Genomic DNA, 17496 nt, shown 5'->3' with positions numbered 1-17496 from the left:
TCGTTACACCTCCAGTGACTACGGGGAGATGATAATGGTGGTTCCGGTGCTAATGTCAGCATGACTGTAACAGCGACCAGCGAGCAGACACATTCGTCGTTGCGCTCGACTTTCACGTCTCTGCCCCCCAGAACTTGTGCTCTCTGCCCTTGCCAAATGCTTTGCTTCTTTCTCACCTTGTGGCCATGTTCTCAACTTGGGCATCAGTAACGACCACTATACAGGAGGACATCGTCATTCGCGCAGAGTTATAATCTTGTTCGGGGACTGTCGCAGTGGTGCTGGTGTACTGGTCAGGTCCCTATGCGGCGAATGATGAATGCTGTCAGTGATATCCATCATTGGGACCAACATAGCAACGCAGTTGGCGGTAAATCCTACTCTTTTCTTCCCAAGTAGTAGCTCAGATGATATTGGGCAGGTGTTGACATTACTCCTCATTATGGCTCCCATTGAGATGACAATGATTCCAAGAGTTCCGGTGTCAAGTATCCGGCATCTACAAGTATTAAGCTGACTACAGCCGACCTTGCTGTCGCAAGTTGGGGTCTGAATCTACGCCATAGCAACTGAACTATGTATACTGTTCTTGGTGCTCTCGTATACTGCAACTGAACTGCGTTTTCGCCATTTCACTGGTTCAGGTACCAAGTACTTCGTAGAATGATGCCAATCGACATGATGAGACAATCTGGTCTAGGTCCTTGTAATGTCATCCTCTTACAATTTTGATTATGTATTTTAATGTAAATGATGGATTGAACATGTCAATAACTCGAAACGACACAATCTAAGGTCATCAGATGCATCTCTGCCATAAATATTCTTCAAGGACTTCTGTATGTTATTTCTCATCGCTTTAGATTCTCAATGAGCAAGTCTAATAGATTACAAAATCCAGATTAATAAAATACAATATCTCTATAAAGTGCTCATCACTCTCCAATCCCCACAAGTCCCATCCCAAACACTCCAGCAAGCAAACTAACAACAGCAAGGATCTTTCTTCCAAGCGTCGGCCCTCCCTCCTCATGCTCAATCTCACCCCCATGCCCATGTTCATGTCCAGTCAGGTTCCCAAACACGAAATCGCCAGCAATCATCTCCACCGTCGCCGCGTATATCAGCATACCGGCCGAGATGGCCGACATGAGGCCCTGCGTGATCAGCATCTGCGATTTGCTGACCTTGCCTGAGAACGCCAGCATGCCAACGCCCATCCCGAGGGGTGTGGTGACCGCGAAAAGGAAGGAGAGCACGGGTGCGAGCCAGTGCCATTGATGGATTGAAAATAGCGGTGTGGTGTTGGGAACTGGCAACCGACGCACGGGTGGCAATGCAGCGATTCGGATGCCCAAGCTTAGGCCTTCGAACAGTTGGTGGAATATGATAGCAGTCACAAGTGAAGCTGCGGGATGCGGTCAATACGACAAGTATATATGACAAAATGGAACGTACTGAATTCAGCACCGTGAGTGATGGAGAGCGTCAGACCAATCACAAGTGAATGAATCATAATCCCGAACTGTAGTACTAGAATCCCGACCACCTGGCGTCTCCTTCCAATGCGAGGCTTCTCCACGTCTACATTGTGCGTCGGAGTCACCGTTCCGCTACGCGAAGTGCTCTTTGCTGGTGGTCTATTGCCTTCGGCACCGGCTGGACAGACGCACACGCACACGCACGATCCTTTACCGCCTATCAGTTGGTAGTCGCCGTGGTTGACGTGATAATTGAGGTCGTTGATGATGTAGTACGATTCAGTGCTGCGAAGATGCCTAGGGGTATTCGTTAAGATGGAAGAAAGGTAGTGCTGAGGAGGATGAGACGAGGAGGTATGCGAGGAGTGAGAAGAGGATGACAGCAGTGGCGTGTCTTCGTCAGGTGCTGATTCTGGAAGACCGCCACAACCAATAGATAGTGGTTCAGGTAACGGTACTATCGTGGTTACTGGAGAAGCAGGCTCAGAGGGCTCAGCATGTAGATGGTCAACATATGAAGTAGATATATCTACGACAACATCAGAAATGAAGATCAGGCGTATAGCCATGAGGCGTACATTCAATGAGGAATATTGAAAGAAGGGAGCCCAATCTATCCTTCAAGTGAGACTTGGCAGAAAAGTGAAGAAAAGATAACTGACATTATCAACCCACATTGGTCCCCAACCTTTCCGTAACTTTCAGCTACCAGCGGATTTCGTAACGCTTCAAACGAGTCTTGCAAAAGATGGCAAAACGCCGTCGATAATATGACGCCTGAATACATGTTCAGAATTAGCGCCTGACGCAAACCTCGTGCATCACATACCAGTGCCGAAATGCTTCCCAATGAAGAAGGCAGTTTTGGGTATTGGTAGATATGTCGACCTTTTCGATATCACAGGGAACGAAACAGCTGCACAAGATCGAAGATTAATTTCAGGTCGACGGCGCCGCAGCAATACAACGACGACATACCGAATAGGGAGGTGACGAATATGATGCACATAGCAATGAGCCGTCGGTACAGGTGCTTTCGGTCATCGTGAATGATGATGTCGTTGGAGGCCTCCAAGTCGGCGAGGATGTCCAGTAGGGAGGCCATGAAGGAATGGGGGAGGAACATCGCTTGGTCATGAACTCGACAGTTAACATGGAGAAGCGAGTCACCGCCACAGGGGAAGGGAGGACCGCACCGGTCCCAGGTATCATGTGAGATTATAGACGAGCCAATCATATTTGAAGAGTTGAAGGATCTTCTTCCCCATCGCGCGAGTGGCGGATTCAAAGCGGATTCGTAACAAGTACCAGTCTTTCTGTCCAGAACTTGGCCGTTTGAGCCTAGAAAAAGGTCCTCGACAGTATTGGTGACTTTTCTGTATAACAGTGTAGCAGCACAAATTCAGCCCACCGGCACCCCTCAAAGAATTCCTGTCTAACGTGAGCACTGATACGCGCGCTAGGTTACGTATTGGATAGGGTACCACCCAGGTCAACCTTTCCACCGATTCTAGTCCAGAGCCAGCTCGAATATCAGTATGGAAATCGAGGACCCTCACAGGCTTCATACTGAGATGGCAGTCTCAATTCCATGCTAGTACTATGTATGGACAATTTACAGCTGCCTGACATGTCCTTAGCCATCATTGATGGCCAATTCTTCAATGCCAAGGTGTAACATTCGTTTACTTAGACAGGCTCTGTCGTTCAACGAATCACTAGTAGTCACGTATGTATCTGCATAAAATTTACCAAGTGTAATTAGGGCAGAAATACATCATAAATCCAGACATGAATCAAGAAGAGTCAGAATCAGAGGACGAATCAAACCAGTCAGATTCAGTGTCCCTATATTCCCTGTCACATTCAAGAATCGCCCAGTCGAACATCCCCTTGACCGACATCCGAGGGCAGATTTCGACAATAGCATGCTCATCCCAGCCCCCTTCACCCTGTACCCACTGGTTTATCTTGGAATCCGTTATCTGAACGCGTAACGGAGGTCCTGGCCGATGACAAGTATCTGCCAACCATTCATAATGGGTTCCTCCCCCATCCAAATCATACAGCAACGATGATAACGACGGAAGAGGGAAACACCTCCCTCCTAGATCCGCGTCCACAAGCTCCAATCGCTTAAGGGATCGGAAGAAGGGCCCATCGTGATCAGAGCACACGAGGTGCTGCAGCCGGAGCTTCCGCAGCTTTGGGAGGTCACCAAAGTGCGCCCCTAAACCTACGGCGGTAGACCTGCATCGCCCGTATACCTCCAAACTCTGGAGATTCGGCATGTGAAGGCAGGATATGACACACCGGCCGGATACACACGAATCGCGATGCGAGCTGTCCATGCTGAGGGCTAGGGATCGCAGGGAGGACGCATCGATGGGAGGAAGGTCTGAGCTGGTGTTGGGCCCGTCGAATGTGTGTAACGCTGCGAGGATGAGCGTTTCGAGTGACGGGGACGCGAGAAACAGATCTCGCAAGCGCGCGTGACCCAGAAAGATGCGGTATAAGGAAAGCATGGTGAGGCCGGAGTAGTGGGATACTACGTTCACTGGGAGACGGTGAAGGTCAAGGAAAACGATGTTATTCGCAGAGGAAAGTAGAGGGACGTTGGGTATCATCGCGAAACTCCAAGTCCTTCCGGTATAATGGAGGCGAAGGCTGCTCAAATAGGGTGGGGATGAAGCAGTGGTGCGATAGAGGTTGGAAAAAGCAAGATACGTGTCCGGATTATCGAACTCGACATTGAGAGTTCGAAACCGATGAAGATACGGCATTGTGACTTCCGCGATCTTAGCACTGATGGACCAGTTGACGTAAAAGTCAAACTTGAGTATGACATCGAGTAAACGGGGAGTTGAACGCTCGAAGAATAGTTGAGCGGTCGGGAGGTCGGTGATGTGGGACATGTACACTGTGGTCCAGAGTTCCGAGGAGTCGGCGACGACTGCGCACCAGTCGCGACAGACAAGGGAGATACAAGAAAGGACTCGAGGATGCTCTGAAGCTGGAGCAGAATGGACTACAACCGAGAAAATTGTTGTTAAAATTTCATTTGGGACATTGAGTGACGAGCTGGGCCGTCGGGAGCTCGTTGTCGGATAGGAATCATCCATAACCTGAAATATTGTAGGTATTAGTACATCAGGCATGTGGAAGAATACGTACCGGGAAAAGCACAAGTAAAAGTTCCTGTCAGGCTCTTGATTTTTATCGCCAGTTGACCTTGTTAGAAAGGCGCTGATCGTCGAGTTTGGAATGTCGGGTCATTGCACCAGATATATAAAGGCGCCAGAGCTGCAACGGCCCCCCAACGACTCATGAATGTCGGAACAGTATGTAATGACGTTTCCATTATCGGATCACCCAGCCACTCAGGCTGGCCACTGGCCAGAGTTCGCATCTCCAGACTTTCATGCAGAGTTCAGCCGAGCCCATCGGAATCAGGAATTCAAGAATCCATATATTAGACTGTGTCAATTAGAAGCAAGTTGTTCCGAAGGACGCACATTTCCCTTGATACTGAAGAAAGTGGGGAGAAAAAAAAATAGGACATGGCTCGGAGACGCGTTCAATAAGCCTAGATACAGCCCAGCCGAGAGCAACTTCACTCCGGTATCGGGCCGCCACTGTTCCAACGCCCACGTAAAGTTTCACCGGTGCATCAAAGGACATGAAAGGACCAACACAAGAATTTCTGATAGAACATTCCATGACTGGCATGTTGAGGATATCATATGCGGCAAATTCCTGAAGGATTTTTTAGTGTGCCTGCGAAGCTACCCCTACAACCGGCGTCCCAGACTACTCGACCTCCTTGTCCGAACGTATGTTGCATTCGCCAAGCAAGAATCCTTCGTCGCACCACATCCCTCCCAGTCCGGATCCGGCTGACTAGCAGCAATGCAGCTATTATAGTCTAATTTCGGTTCGTTAAGCACGTCGGAAAAATGGGGAATGATAACATAAACATACTATTCATACAGACATTGGCATCTGTAATGGTTGACGAGTCCGCGCTCGTAGTTGTCGTGCCCACTGATGCCAAAGTTGTACTAGCTACTTTGGTCGTCGTGATGGTGGCTTCGCTGGTCGCAGAAGACGACGCGTCAGAGGCAGCACTCCTGGTGGAGGACGACGCTACGATGGTTGAAGTCGCAGCGGCCGTCACAGAAGAAACCGGCACCGGCGTGGAAGAAACCGCAGACGAACTGCTTCCAGAATCATCCCCGACAGCAAGGGCGGCCCAAGTCTCATACTCAGACGTCTGAGCATCGGCAATCCCCAGCCCAAACTCTCCATATCCAGCACTGTGGTACACCAAATCGGTGCTTTCGTCGGTAACGTCTGAAGGGCTTGAGGTTGAATATGCCCAGCCCAAGACAGCGCTGGTGTCATTGCTGGAGAAAGTGAGGTCGTCTCCAACGATGCAGCCTCCACAAAGGAAGGTCAAGGAGAGATGGGTATCGTTGATGTATGTGCCGTCGGCAACGGTAGAGAGTGTGACGTCACTGCCGTTGTAAACAGGTGGTGTAGAGTACTCACTGTAAGACAAATTTGTCAAATGAATAGCCTAGCAGTTACAGAATGATAGGACACGAACGTTGCCTCTCGGAAAGATGCCATAACTTCATCCCCATTCGGCCAAGCCACGAGAAGCAGACTCTCGGTCATGGCACCATTAAAGCTAGCACCTCCCCATCCTGCTCCGTCGGTCAGAGCAAACACCTGTTCAGAGAAGGGGAAGGAAGAATTTAAACACTAATTATTAGAGCCAAAAAACCCAAAGCTTACCATCTGACCAATGAAATCAGTACCAATGGTTTCTGGCAGTGCGATTCCAAGGACAAATCCCGTCGATGAATCTTGCAATGCCTGGAAGGTCATTCCCGTTGTTGGGTCGGTGTAAGCAGAGGCAGACTGGCCAGCAGCTCCTCGGATGCCCAATAGCACCGCGACAGAAGTCACAAAGGTACGCCGCGAGAACATAGCCAATGAGACGGAATTGAAGTATTGGACGAGTAAAAGAGAGTAGTATAACCTGGGCGGGGATCCGCAAAGAAGGCAAGAGGCAGCGAATGAGAGAAAGGATATTAGCATTTCCATTTGCCTTTGACAGTCTTTATATGCACACAAGTAGTGGTTACCAGGCGGAGTATCTGTGGAGAGGAGCAGGTGGATCCAATCGGCACCCACGCATGACAACGCGAAAGCTGGAACAAAAAAGATACCATTTTCTCCAGTAGATAGAATGCAGCATCCCTATCAATGTAGACGCTCCACCAGAGGTGCGCGAATCTGGATCAAGGACAAGATGTGACTGTAGTGTCTATACCGTGAACCTCGGAGTTCGAAAGCGAGAACATTGCTTGCTTCAAGAGGCAGAGGTCCGAAGTCAACCCGCCGCAGTCTAGAGATGCTCGGTAGGAAGAACAGGGTTGCGTAGTTGCGTTGGCAACTTTTCTGCTCATGCGAAATAGCTTCGACATGATTGGTGGTTGATAGGCGTCACCGGGAGCCGAAACCCTGCGCCATCTCGACCGTCCCGTGCTGAGGCTTCGAGAACATGTTGAATCTCGGGTTACAGCCTAGTGTCATGAGCGCCGCTGTTCAGATCGCTGAGATGCAAACAACAGGATCAATAGAGTCGTAAAGCGACACGATTTCAGGTATTGGAAAAACTGACAATGGCAACAGGCGAAGAGCCTATTTGAACCAGAGCCTAAAGATTCGGAGATTAGTATGACGAAAGCACAAATCAGTGGCGTTCAGACACACATATGACAGACAGGAGACAGACACCTGAGGTATTATGGACACCACGTTGGAGTGTCCGAAATCTACGAAGGCGTCCGTTGCTTCGATGCTGGAGATGTCCAATCTGGATTCCGGAAGCTTTCCCTTCAGGATTCCCTAGATATCCCTGTGCTCACTGATAATGTCGAGCTATGCCCTACCAGGCTCACTCCTCTCAAGCTGACTCGGATATTCAGCGTGTTAGAATCCAGAAATGGACACTCACGTGACCCCACCTATTGAGATACCCTCCTGCCCAGGTTGAGATACCTAGAGATTAAATTTCGTTGTGACCAGCCCATGACGATCTCAGGCGCTGGAATCCTGCTGAGAACATGGCGGTTGCTCGGCTCCAAAGAGTGAACTCGAAGGTTTAGATATATCCATCACCACCGAGAGGGTATTTCCAAGGCCTCAAACCAGTGCGAGGCGTCACTATCCCTTCATTCCAGATTCAAAATCGTACTGTCGCAAGATATATGTCTGTTTGCCGGTCGGGCGGGATCTCTCTAATCTGACAGACCCCAAGGGGATTTTGGACGCGGAAAAAGAGTCCGAGGCGTATTTTACCCAACCTACCATCCATCCCTCTGTTATTTTCTATTTCGCAGAGTCGACCAGACCAGACCGATTCTCCATTCAGGATACCGATTTAGAATACAAAAATTCTGTACGACGATGAATCGATACTCTCTTCACTTGGGTGAACCTGAAGTTGTAAATATGAGCACATCCCCTTTCGAGGATCTCCTCGTCCATCTCCCTATCAAGGTTGTACCCGCATCCCCTCTATCATTGCCATAAGTGTCGATGTAAACAGCCAGAGTACTACGAGACGCCCCGAGTCTCCCTTGGCATGAAAACACTGGTGGCTAGTCCGTGCATATCGTTGTTATCGGCTGTGCCAATGACCTTTATTCTGTCAGCGTTGAGCATAATCCAAGGCATGCCGACGGGTTTAGCGAGATCCCATCATTGCGAAAGAACACAAGGCTATTTTTGCAAACTGTAGCCTGAAGTCGTCGTGCTCCATCATTAAACACGGTCAAGGTCTAGTTTTCTTCAAGTCAGATGATGGAAATATAAGGGAAGGAGTATATATGAACATACCGGTCGTTACTCCACGACCACATCACCTTCTGCTTCTTTTTGAAACGCATTCCTCCATGACACGTTGTCGAGGCCTGACTCCGCTATCGAACACTGGCCATCGCGTTAGTAGCCGGCTCAGAAAGAAAACAAGGAGGAAAACACACCACGATCTGATACAGTGCTCTCTTCGATTCTTGCTTCACCAGGAATCCTTCAGTCGCCTTTGGTGGCCCAGCTTCGCCGTCATAAACTCATCCGCCTCCGTACGACACACCCAGCATCAATGTGCATCCTCGACGCGACACCGGCATCAAGCAGCTCAGAGGAAATGATGAGCTCAGAATCTGGTACCCGCTTGTTCAGGTCAAATGCCGAAGGTTGGAGGAGGTACATCAATGATATGTATGACAATCCCGTCGTTACTATCATACCGATTAAGTCAAGATGAGGACTGGTACAGAATGGAACGTACACCAGATAGATTCAGCTTTCGAGGACTTCACCGTTGCGAGTACCACTTCGGATATGAACGGTCTGAAGACGACCAACCTGCACAATTCTCAAGTTTTTGTTATCCTGCTGGTGCAATTGACGGACATTTATAATGCAGTCTGAATCCGTCTCCATACCAAGTCTTCCCTTTGCCAGCCTCTGTAGAGCTAAAGACCCATGCACACAGTCCCACGTCGTGCAGCACCCGATTAGCGTACTTTTTGTTGAGCTCAGGAGCGCCGTTTTAGGCAGAATGCCAAAGTTGGATGGGTGGATGCCGATGGTATCCTGGGATAGCGTTTAGAACGGATTTCGAGGGGACAGAGGCACCTCCCACCTTGAGTGTAGCGAGATTGAACGGCACTCATGAATGGCATAACCCCGGGAAGAGTCAGGATTTTGGTCATCTTATCTCGGGTAACAAACCGGTGATCTAAATCGATTCGGCAAGATTGGCAACTTTCTACCATAAATTCCATGGCAAACATGTCGCTTTCCACGTCCCGACACACCGCAGAACATGGAAAGCATCTTCCTTTTTGGCTCGATAAACCCATAAATCCGTTGAAACTTCCATTTCTAGCGGCCTATCCATGCGGAAATGACTGATGGCACTCTGGATAAACAAGCCCGTGAACTCATGGGTCGGCTTTGGGCCCCGCATATAAAGCTGTCGCAAATTTGGCAAACGGGTAAGAAGGTGTTGAAGGTCCACCTTCGTTCAGCATAAGCATTGATTTCAGGACCGGGTTTGTGAGATACTCACTGCCGTTTTTTGGGTATTATACACAACCCCGTTCACGTAGACGGGCATGTTCAGCTCGACTAGACCCGTGCACTGGGATATCATCTCGAAAGCACGCGGACCAACACACCATCTCCCCACTGACTCGATCTCGATGGAGAGCTTTCTCAAAGTATAGGCATGCTGCATGAGAACGCGTTGATAGAACGCCTCCGCGTGATGATCGTTCACCGGAGACAACGAAAGCACCTCTAGACCAGAGTAGGACTCGAGGTACGCCATAAGGGCATCCGTTGTGATATTAGTGACTAAGGTGATAAGCGCGATCCCCCTATGGATGAGTGCTATCCAAAAGTCGGGTGGTATGCCAAAACCGTTGGTACCTGCGATGCGGAGATGGCGAAGGTGAGGAAGGAATTGCGGGATGGTAGCGTCGAGCGAACACCCAATGCAAATACTGGTAATAGGGAGAACGGGAATGTCGTACAGGGCCTGGATCTCACCCAGTGATGTCACGAGTGCGGATCCGCTACCGAAGATGGTTACGCGAGTCAGTTCAGGATTATTAGCAAGCAGCGGACCGAGGACAGTCTCATAGGAACTGGCTTCTCCCCATATCTCCACAGAATGAAGGGTTTTGAATTGGCTCAAAGAGGTCCTAGTGAGATAAGGCGGGACCAAGAGGAAGGGGCCATGGCCAAAATCAAGGCTCAAACTAGCAAGGTGTGATAGGCCCGCCAGAGCTCGAACGATAATGTCGACATCGGTAAGCTTGTAACCTCCTGAAGGCTCCAAATCACAGCTGAGAAAGAATCATCAGATGAGAGCATACGACGAGTGTGAGATCACACACTGAAAATATTCCAGGGAGACAAACTGCGGGATCACACGAACAATGAGCTTCATCATCTTTTCCAATCCACGCGCCTTCGTACGAGCCGTCCTGTTGTAGGCATCTGACAACTCAGAACGGCGGGAGTCGTAGCGGCGTGAGAAGATTGTGAAGATAGATAATTTATGCACGTATTTTGCTACGTCTGTCTTTCCTCGTGAAAGACTTTTGAGAAGGGACATGTTTCGGTCGTTTTGAGATTGACAACCGACTCGAACCTTCAGATTAAGGAAGATTCGCGGCTGGCATGCGGCGCGCGCCTGCCTGCATGTTGACCCCAAACGTACGAGATCGCAACGGCTATTCAACTGAAGAGGTTTCAGATAGTGAGATAGTCCACAAAATCAGATGCATACCTGTTTTATGATATGCTCTGTCAATTCTGCTGGTATATCAAATAACATTTTCGTGAAAGTCTGTATAATCCTGCGAGATGGTGAGAGTGAGAGTGAGGGTAGGGTTTAGTTACAGCCAAGCAGCCAAGTCGATCGGGTGATGGCCGGGGGTCGTGCGATTTCACTCCTGATCACCGTGTAACCCGCCAGAGTCGGACAAAACGCAAGATGACCGTGATGTCTCATAACATAGCTCCGGAATAACAGCCACATGTCAGGCAGAACATAGGGGAATTTTTTCAGCGCACTTGGCCCATTTATCTGCAAGTCCACAGCAACTGGTGCTTAATTTCTGGAGGGAACATCCACCCAAAAGAGGCTAGGTGCCTGAGGCAGATGCGATTCAAAGATCCGGAAGATATAAGCCAGGAGGCTTTGGGCACCTGGTGATCTCATTTAGCGGCCAGCAATTCGACAGACAAGCCAGCACGTTCTCACGTTTGAGCACCACGGATGATCGTATTCTTTAACCCATACAAGTCTTCCCATCACAAACTTCGATGTCACATTGACCGGCGACATGAAGAGGGCAACTTATTAGTTATCAGTGGAATCCTAGTCCCTAATCACCAACAGACTTTCGAACAAACGAACTTGAAACGGTCTGTGCGACAATGTTAAGCTTCAAAGAAAGACGGTGTCAAGCAAGTCAGCTTCGATAAATATGATGGAGCGACGAGAATTACCTTTCAAGACGGAGTATCATAACACGCTGCAGTCTAGTGAAGTCAGTATCATGACCCTGCTGTTCATAATTCATTATCCACATTGGTGGAGGCAATAGAGTGGAAAATTTTCAAATCCCAAGGGTCGCGGCCCGGCATAACAAAGTCGACGATTTTGTCCGAATCTGTCACTGTTAGCAATTTGGGAGCCCAACTGAACACTTTCTTGGCGTACATTTCTCAATCTCGAGAAGAAGGTGGAAGGTACGACTCTTCAACGTTGCAACCCTTGTTTCACCCTTGAACGTTGTCAACTTGTCAACTTGTCAACTCAGCTTACCAACATCCTTGCAACGTAGGTCACTGCCCAAGGCTAGGATAGGGACCGCTTGCCAGTCTATACTACTTTGTCGATCAACAAGTCTTCGTTCAATCTCCAATGGCTTTGGCTCGGGATGTGCGGGCGAGGTCGGTGCTGTCAAATTACTGATGACCCTCTTCTTATTCACGAACTCATGGTCCTTCTTTACTTCCAGGAAGCATCAAAATCAATACAAAGAACAGCCTACAAGAACACAGTAACTTGTGTCGGGAATATAAAAATATCTCAACAGCAAGACACCACCATCTCGCGGACAATGCAGCAAGCAGCAGATTTGGCCTCCTCAGGTAATTCCCAACTGCTTTTCATCTTCTCAAATACATCTCACATTCATGCCAGTACTTGAGATAGCATCTGACATGGATGCCCTGTGCCAGTCTGCCATGAATATATGTTGCTCACGTGAGCTCAGCTGCTCTTTCGCCTCATTAACAGGACACAACGCAGTGCAGATGCTCGACCTATTTTTTCAAGTTTGTTCTTGCTTCACAGACTCCCTTCATGAGTATTACACTAACTGTTTGTTAAGCTTGTCAGTGGTCGAGTGCTCCTCGACCGATATGATCTGAGAGTTCATCAGAGATGCTGCAGGCTTTTGCGAGAGCTTGCTTGCAACAGCAATATCTTGCCACGTAACTTTCTGATCACATCAGAGGACCATGAAGACCAGGTGTTCAATGAAGGAGGAAATGCTAGGATCTATCGTGCACGATATAACGGCACCGATGTTGTTCTCAAGGTCCTGCGCTTCTGGGTCGATGACTTCCGTGAAAATCCAGGATTACTTATGAAGGTGAGAGGACTTGTTGTTATCGTGTGCAGCTTTGACTGCAGCTACACTTCTCTAGCGCTTTTGCCAGGAGGCCTTTCTGTGGTGCACTGCTCATCACAAAAATATCCTTCCTGTCCTTGGGATAGATCAAGTATCCTTCTCACCACATCTTAGCATTGTTTTGCCTTATAGATCTCATGGCTCCATAATGAAATTCCGGGAACAAACCGGTCCTGAAGCATTGGATTGCGAACGCCTTGTAAGTACCGCTGCTCATATGTCATTGATATTCAGTACATAACTTGATGTGATCAAGCTCACTGAAGTCGCTGAAGGATTGACATACCTGCATGATACTGGCATTGTCCATGGTGATCTATATGGAGTAAGTCACTGTTTTCAATGTAACAGTGTCTCTGCTTTGACACTGCTTTGTAGTCCAACGTGCTTATTGATAATGAGTACCACGCTCAGATCGCAGACTTTGGCCTTGCTGCTTTGAGTGTCATTACCAGATCAGCTCCGAGGTCGGGAAGTGGTATTCCTGGACATAAAGCTCCTGAACTTCTGGCATGCGGTGATGTGGATGATGAGGATATGTGCGTCTCGAAGGCCTCAGATGTCTACGCTTTTGCGTGCCTTTGTTACGAGGTACAGGTTCCCACCCCTTCCCGTTTCCTTTTCACGTTCTGAAAAATGTATATTTTTTAGGTCTATCGAGGTAAAGGTCCTTTTTCGGGCACTGCGTTTGGCGCTCTCCTAATCCAACTGGAGAAGAAAGTGCGACCTGCGCGTCCTATGCATGGCACCTTGGACGGTGTGATCTCGTTAGATGTGCCGGATCGAGTTTGGTCTTGGGTTGAGAAGTGCTGGGCACAAGACAAACATGACAGACCCACGATGGCAGCTGTTGCTTTAGCCATGCGTGAACGGCGCGGTGTTTAGATCGAATTGTGAAATAGGCGCTCGTTGCTCGCAGTCGGGTTTTTTTGGCTTCTTTCCCGTTGACACAGCTACAAAAATAAACGACCATAATTGATTGATTGATGTTCTAATGGGCACGTCTTTATAAGTCATCATCTGATCCAACAAGCCTGCCCTACAGCCTTGCTGGAGCTACACCTGTTCTTTTGTCATATACACCCTCCCTTAGGCTTCCCCTTACCTCCAAACACCAACATCCATTCTTGTCATCGCCGAAGCTCGATGTATGATGCTAGAGAACGCCATGCTCGAGAGCGGCTCAAGAGCATGAAAGCCAGACTCGAAGCTCCCAATTCAGACGTCTTCGTATTCGGTCAAGTACCACCAGTTCATCCATCTAAGTGCTATCATCTCTCAATGTTGGATACACTAGGATTTTGCTAACCAGTTACTACAACGGCTGGAAGATAGATTGAACAAGTCTGTGTATAAGACAAGAGGACCTCATACAGATTGGGCGGCGAAACCCAAATCTCCCTTAGATAATACGCAAAAGGTTTCATCAATAACACGTGAACTACGTGTACCCAATGTCAGCAATAAACCGCAAGGAAGGATCGACGCAGAAAATAAAATAATATCCCGTATCCGACACGCGGAGACAGAGCTCGGGACCCTTTTGAACGTGATAGAATGTCTGCAGCTTGGACAGGTACGTTGTATACATACCAAATACCAGGCCTGACCACTTCTGAGTTACATAATTTGTGCTAGAGTCAAATGACGAAGGCATACTATAGATACTCCCGCCAACTCAACCAGGCGGCAAAAAACCTTGGTGATGCTAAGATGCCAAATTGGAATACATTCAAAAGCATATCAAAGGCATTGGAACAGACGCAGAAAATCTGCACGAGTGCTGCAGATAAAGGTCCGCTTTGGTGGCTTTCATCTGAACCAATAATTTGGAATACGATATCGGCACTGAGCAGGACGAAAGAAAAAGAGTAAGCTTCTACTTTCTTCCAGCACTTTGGTATGCGCGCTAATCGCGGCTTCAGTGAACGGTGGGCAGGTGATGTACTTTCTCTTGCACAAGTGGTCCTCCAGGCTGGCCTTCAGGAAGGAGAAGAGAAACATACGAGAAATGCCGTTCTTAACCTGAAAAACATGGACGTGCGTAATCAATGTCAGGATTTCGTAGGATGCTTATGTATATTCTGTACAGTCACCTCTTATCTCTTCAAGTTCTAAAGCCCGTCTCGTAGAGATCGGCGCTGCATTAGATCCTTCAGTTGAAAGCGCAAAAGAAGGCAGATTCGTTGACGAGAAGCACAACATCTTTACCCGAATTGAATCAGCATATAAAAGCTTTGAAACGTGGGCGACTTGGGAAACCCTACGTTGGATCATATTCGAGCAGATAATATGGGACAAAATCCATCTCTTAGCAGATCAATCATGTAATTCTGAAAACAGCATGCGAGATGATTGGCAAGGGAAGCTCAAAAGGTGAAGTCTTTCGGAATTGTAATTGCCTATTTCCAATTACTCGGTGATGACAGACGCGCATGGGCAAGTAGCGTTCTCCAGAGTGCACAGCGTTTCTGCTCTTCCGACGAAATGGCCACCGTATCTCCAGGACATAAGTCGAGGGCAGCGGTCAGCTTGCTTCGGGTATGTTCTCCTTTCCTAGACTTGTGTGCTATGTGACTTGAAGCTACACAGCTCAGCCATTGGAATAATGTGTCCTACGATGACAGTCGGAAGTTGATCGAAATTGCACTGACCAAATTCGGAGGAACAGATCAGCTCGTAAATGAGCTCTTGATACGCCCCGAGGCCATCAAAGATATCATTCCATCACCAATCTCTGAGGGTGGTTCTGCCGTTATTTACCGAGGGACGTGTCGGATTTATGGTGAGACCAAGACGGTGACTGTCAAGAAATTCCAGTCTCGTTGGGACGAGGTTAGTGATTGTTGATGCTATCTTCCTATATGAGTCTCACCTGGATAAGAAATTTGCGTTCGAAACGTGGACCTGGCGCGAAATGTGGCGTACTGGATCAGATTACATCGTTCCGTTCTTTGGTGCAGTTGATATTAAGACCAAGCCGGAATGGGCGCAACAAATGCTTGACTCGCAGTCAGGTGGATCGTCTCCATTGGGGGCATCTGAAATTTGGCTTGTCAGCGAGTGGATGCCTCACGGTACTCTTTTGAAATACATTTCAGAAGAGTCTATAGATACCCACGGGAAAGCCCTGCTGGTGAATCCTCAGTTGCTGAGTCGTAACCTAAGTTCCTCGCTGATTTGGTGACATCCGTTTTCAGGTATCCCAAGTAGCGAGTGCAATTACTTGGATACATGCGCATGGTGTCGCACACGGAGACATTAAAGCTGTTGGTTATAAACTCTTTTTCGAGTTCTGACTGATCAAATTAAGTAGGAAAACATACTTGTTGATGCGAAGAAAAAGGCTCGCCTTGCGGACTTCGGGATTTCCTCGTTCATTGATAACGAATACTATTGCTATAGTGGAGGTAAGACTAGACAACAACTATATTGATCGGTGCTTACTCCGAGTAGAAGACCACGGTTCAGCTGTTGGCACTACCAGATGGATGGCGCCAGAACGGCTGATTCCCGAGGATTTTCATCTAGCAAGCGCCCGCCCAACACCTGAGAGCGACGTATATTCATTTGCTATGCTCATATGCCAAGTACGTTGTGGTGCAGCCCGTCATAAACACTGACGAAAGAATTAGCTGTACACAGGACTGCCCCCTCTACCCAACATTCCGAATGATTTCGCTTTTGTGAATCGGATAGTGCGTCGAAAGCAACGTCCTAGCCGGCCGCCAGAAATCTCAGATGAATTGTGGGCCGTGGTGATGCGGTGCTGGTCTCATGAACCAGGTGATAGGCCAACAATGGAGAGCTTGAATAGTGAAATTAAAAGAATTATACGGGGGAAAAGCGCAGCTGTCCGTCCGGGGTGAGGGCGGCCACAAAGTTGCATTGTAAGGACCAGAAGAGTCTCCTTATTTTCATACTTTGGTACAATGGCATATTCGCAAGCAGTTTTCCACGGGAATTGATATGAGAAGGAACACGCGATGAATTAGCTGATAGTTTTTTCAGAAACAGAGCAAAGCCACCGCATGTAGTAGTAATTCAGTTAAACCCCCAACTTTGGATAATGCCAGTAAAGTGCATTGCTCATGAGGAAAGACCAGCGTACTTGCTATGTGTCTCAAGACTTTTCGAGACTTTGGGGAAACCTTTTGCCCGCAATAATATTGTGTTCTGGTGGCGAGATGGTATAAATGCGCCTCGGCGTATACACGGATATTCTATGCTGAGATTTACCTTTCCGTAACATCGTGGTGTCTATATTTGACAATACGATAGGCTTGTCTTTGGACAATCAGGTGGAAGCATACACCGTTTGCGTGTCTGCTTCATAGATATCCTACAAGGTGTCAGCGGATAGTGCAAGGAGAGGAAACAGATGGAACGAACGGGCTCCGTAAACGCCTTCGTCATCTTCCATTCGCGACACTCCTTCGTCGTTAAAGACATTACGGACTGCACGAAGAACACTGAAGTTTTCATCACCATCGTTGCCGCTGAGAGTCGTTTTGCTCTCTCACTATCTTCACGTTCTGCGTGAGGATTGTGCACGTACTGTAGCATATAATCACTCTCGAGGCCTTCGATACGCACCTCTTCCGATTCGAGACTCACTATCATCGCTTGAGAGGTGTCCAGTATATTATTCCACGACTATGCTGTTGTGTCGGCGCCAGGGCATGAAATCCATAAAAGCAGCACGCGATGGCGAGGAC

General features: G+C 48.3%; 8 protein-coding genes across 8 annotated transcripts; 2 read left to right on the top strand and 6 right to left on the bottom strand.

The window, feature by feature from the left end:
* Positions 1–846: 846 nt before the first annotated feature.
* BT62DRAFT_270963 (Zinc/iron permease) lies at positions 847–2997 on the bottom strand. The gene is made up of 6 exons (XM_043180321.1): positions 2460–2997; positions 2311–2397; positions 2144–2258; positions 2060–2094; positions 1459–2010; positions 847–1408 (listed from the first exon to the last, which is right to left on the bottom strand). Exons 1-6 carry the CDS (start codon positions 2716–2718, stop codon positions 936–938), a joined length of 1521 nt encoding a protein of 506 aa, XP_043045407.1. The 5' UTR covers positions 2719–2997; the 3' UTR covers positions 847–935.
* BT62DRAFT_270962 (uncharacterized protein) lies at positions 2998–4809 on the bottom strand. Its single transcript, XM_043180320.1, has 2 exons — positions 4656–4809; positions 2998–4606 (listed from the first exon to the last, which is right to left on the bottom strand). Exon 2 carries the CDS (start codon positions 4601–4603, stop codon positions 3278–3280), a length of 1326 nt encoding a protein of 441 aa, XP_043045406.1. The 5' UTR covers positions 4604–4606; positions 4656–4809; the 3' UTR covers positions 2998–3277.
* Positions 4810–5406: 597 nt separating this feature from the next.
* On the bottom strand, positions 5407–6476 carry BT62DRAFT_880896 (CBD9-like protein; the record flags this gene model as incomplete). Its single annotated transcript, XM_043182645.1, has 3 exons — positions 5407–6031; positions 6091–6215; positions 6282–6476. 3 exons carry the CDS (start codon positions 6474–6476, stop codon positions 5407–5409), a joined length of 945 nt encoding a protein of 314 aa, XP_043045405.1.
* A 1923-nt stretch (positions 6477–8399) lies between these two features.
* Positions 8400–9355, bottom strand: BT62DRAFT_977680 (uncharacterized protein; the record flags this gene model as incomplete). Its single annotated transcript, XM_043189294.1, has 6 exons — positions 8400–8486; positions 8540–8596; positions 8643–8797; positions 8848–8924; positions 8969–9096; positions 9335–9355. The coding sequence occupies 6 exons, from the start codon at positions 9353–9355 to the stop codon at positions 8400–8402; spliced, it is 525 nt and encodes a 174-aa protein (XP_043045404.1).
* A 251-nt stretch (positions 9356–9606) lies between these two features.
* BT62DRAFT_881377 (uncharacterized protein) lies at positions 9607–9969 on the bottom strand (the record flags this gene model as incomplete). Its single annotated transcript, XM_043182669.1, has 1 exon — positions 9607–9969. A coding segment is annotated over one exon (363 nt), but the record flags the coding sequence as incomplete, so codon positions are not given.
* A 40-nt stretch (positions 9970–10009) lies between these two features.
* Positions 10010–11032, bottom strand: BT62DRAFT_270932 (uncharacterized protein). The gene is made up of 4 exons (XM_043180319.1): positions 10861–11032; positions 10466–10812; positions 10194–10414; positions 10010–10141 (listed from the first exon to the last, which is right to left on the bottom strand). Exons 1-4 carry the CDS (start codon positions 10906–10908, stop codon positions 10125–10127), a joined length of 633 nt encoding a protein of 210 aa, XP_043045402.1. The 5' UTR covers positions 10909–11032; the 3' UTR covers positions 10010–10124.
* A 710-nt stretch (positions 11033–11742) lies between these two features.
* On the top strand, positions 11743–13771 carry BT62DRAFT_1071108 (kinase-like protein). Its single transcript, XM_043178727.1, has 9 exons — positions 11743–11828; positions 11924–12032; positions 12101–12233; positions 12286–12419; positions 12476–12739; positions 12795–12977; positions 13035–13103; positions 13157–13369; positions 13430–13771. The coding sequence occupies exons 3-9, from the start codon at positions 12203–12205 to the stop codon at positions 13661–13663; spliced, it is 1128 nt and encodes a 375-aa protein (XP_043045401.1). The 5' UTR covers positions 11743–11828; positions 11924–12032; positions 12101–12202; the 3' UTR covers positions 13664–13771.
* Positions 13772–14146: 375 nt separating this feature from the next.
* On the top strand, positions 14147–16747 carry BT62DRAFT_270641 (kinase-like protein). Its single transcript, XM_043180318.1, has 11 exons — positions 14147–14354; positions 14417–14649; positions 14704–14818; positions 14871–15154; positions 15208–15319; positions 15371–15613; positions 15663–15914; positions 15979–16047; positions 16095–16188; positions 16235–16368; positions 16414–16747. The coding sequence occupies exons 2-11, from the start codon at positions 14423–14425 to the stop codon at positions 16645–16647; spliced, it is 1764 nt and encodes a 587-aa protein (XP_043045400.1). The 5' UTR covers positions 14147–14354; positions 14417–14422; the 3' UTR covers positions 16648–16747.
* The last annotated feature ends 749 nt before the right edge of the window (positions 16748–17496 follow it).

The sequence above is a fragment of the Guyanagaster necrorhizus genome (genome assembly GCF_019112545.1).
Source record: "Guyanagaster necrorhizus MCA 3950 unplaced genomic scaffold BT62scaffold_2, whole genome shotgun sequence".
In the NCBI taxonomy this organism is placed as follows: domain Eukaryota; kingdom Fungi; phylum Basidiomycota; class Agaricomycetes; order Agaricales; family Physalacriaceae; genus Guyanagaster; species Guyanagaster necrorhizus.
Note: the sequence above shows the minus strand (reverse complement) of the source record. Positions and strands in the feature narration are given on the sequence as shown.

Bases quoted from the DNA above. Each gene is read 5' to 3' on its own strand.
- BT62DRAFT_270963 (XM_043180321.1), bottom strand. From the start codon at position 2,718: ATGATTGGCTCGTCTATAATCTCACATGATACCTGGGACCGGTGCGGT. The intron at 2,398-2,459 runs GTATGTCGTCGT...GATCTTGTGCAG, and splicing joins ATTCGTCACCTCCCTATTCG to CTGTTTCGTTCCCTGTGATA. The intron at 2,095-2,143 runs GTCAGTTATCTT...CTTGAAGGATAG, and splicing joins GACCAATGTGGGTTGATAAT to ATTGGGCTCCCTTCTTTCAA.
- BT62DRAFT_270962 (XM_043180320.1), bottom strand. From the start codon at position 4,603: ATGGATGATTCCTATCCGACAACGAGCTCCCGACGGCCCAGCTCGTCA.
- BT62DRAFT_270932 (XM_043180319.1), bottom strand. From the start codon at position 10,908: ATGTTATTTGATATACCAGCAGAATTGACAGAGCATATCATAAAACAG. The intron at 10,813-10,860 runs GTATGCATCTGA...AAACCTCTTCAG, and splicing joins CAGAGCATATCATAAAACAG to TTGAATAGCCGTTGCGATCT. The intron at 10,415-10,465 runs GTGTGTGATCTC...ATTCTTTCTCAG, and splicing joins GTCTCCCTGGAATATTTTCA to CTGTGATTTGGAGCCTTCAG.
- BT62DRAFT_1071108 (XM_043178727.1), top strand. From the start codon at position 12,203: ATGCAGCAAGCAGCAGATTTGGCCTCCTCAG. The intron at 12,234-12,285 runs GTAATTCCCAAC...CATTCATGCCAG, and splicing joins AGCAGATTTGGCCTCCTCAG to TACTTGAGATAGCATCTGAC. The intron at 13,370-13,429 runs GTACAGGTTCCC...TATATTTTTTAG, and splicing joins TTGCGTGCCTTTGTTACGAG to GTCTATCGAGGTAAAGGTCC.
- BT62DRAFT_270641 (XM_043180318.1), top strand. From the start codon at position 14,423: ATGACGAAGGCATACTATAGATACTCCCGCCAACTCAACCAGGCGGCA. The intron at 14,650-14,703 runs GTAAGCTTCTAC...TCGCGGCTTCAG, and splicing joins AGCAGGACGAAAGAAAAAGA to TGAACGGTGGGCAGGTGATG. The intron at 16,189-16,234 runs GTAAGACTAGAC...TACTCCGAGTAG, and splicing joins ATACTATTGCTATAGTGGAG to AAGACCACGGTTCAGCTGTT.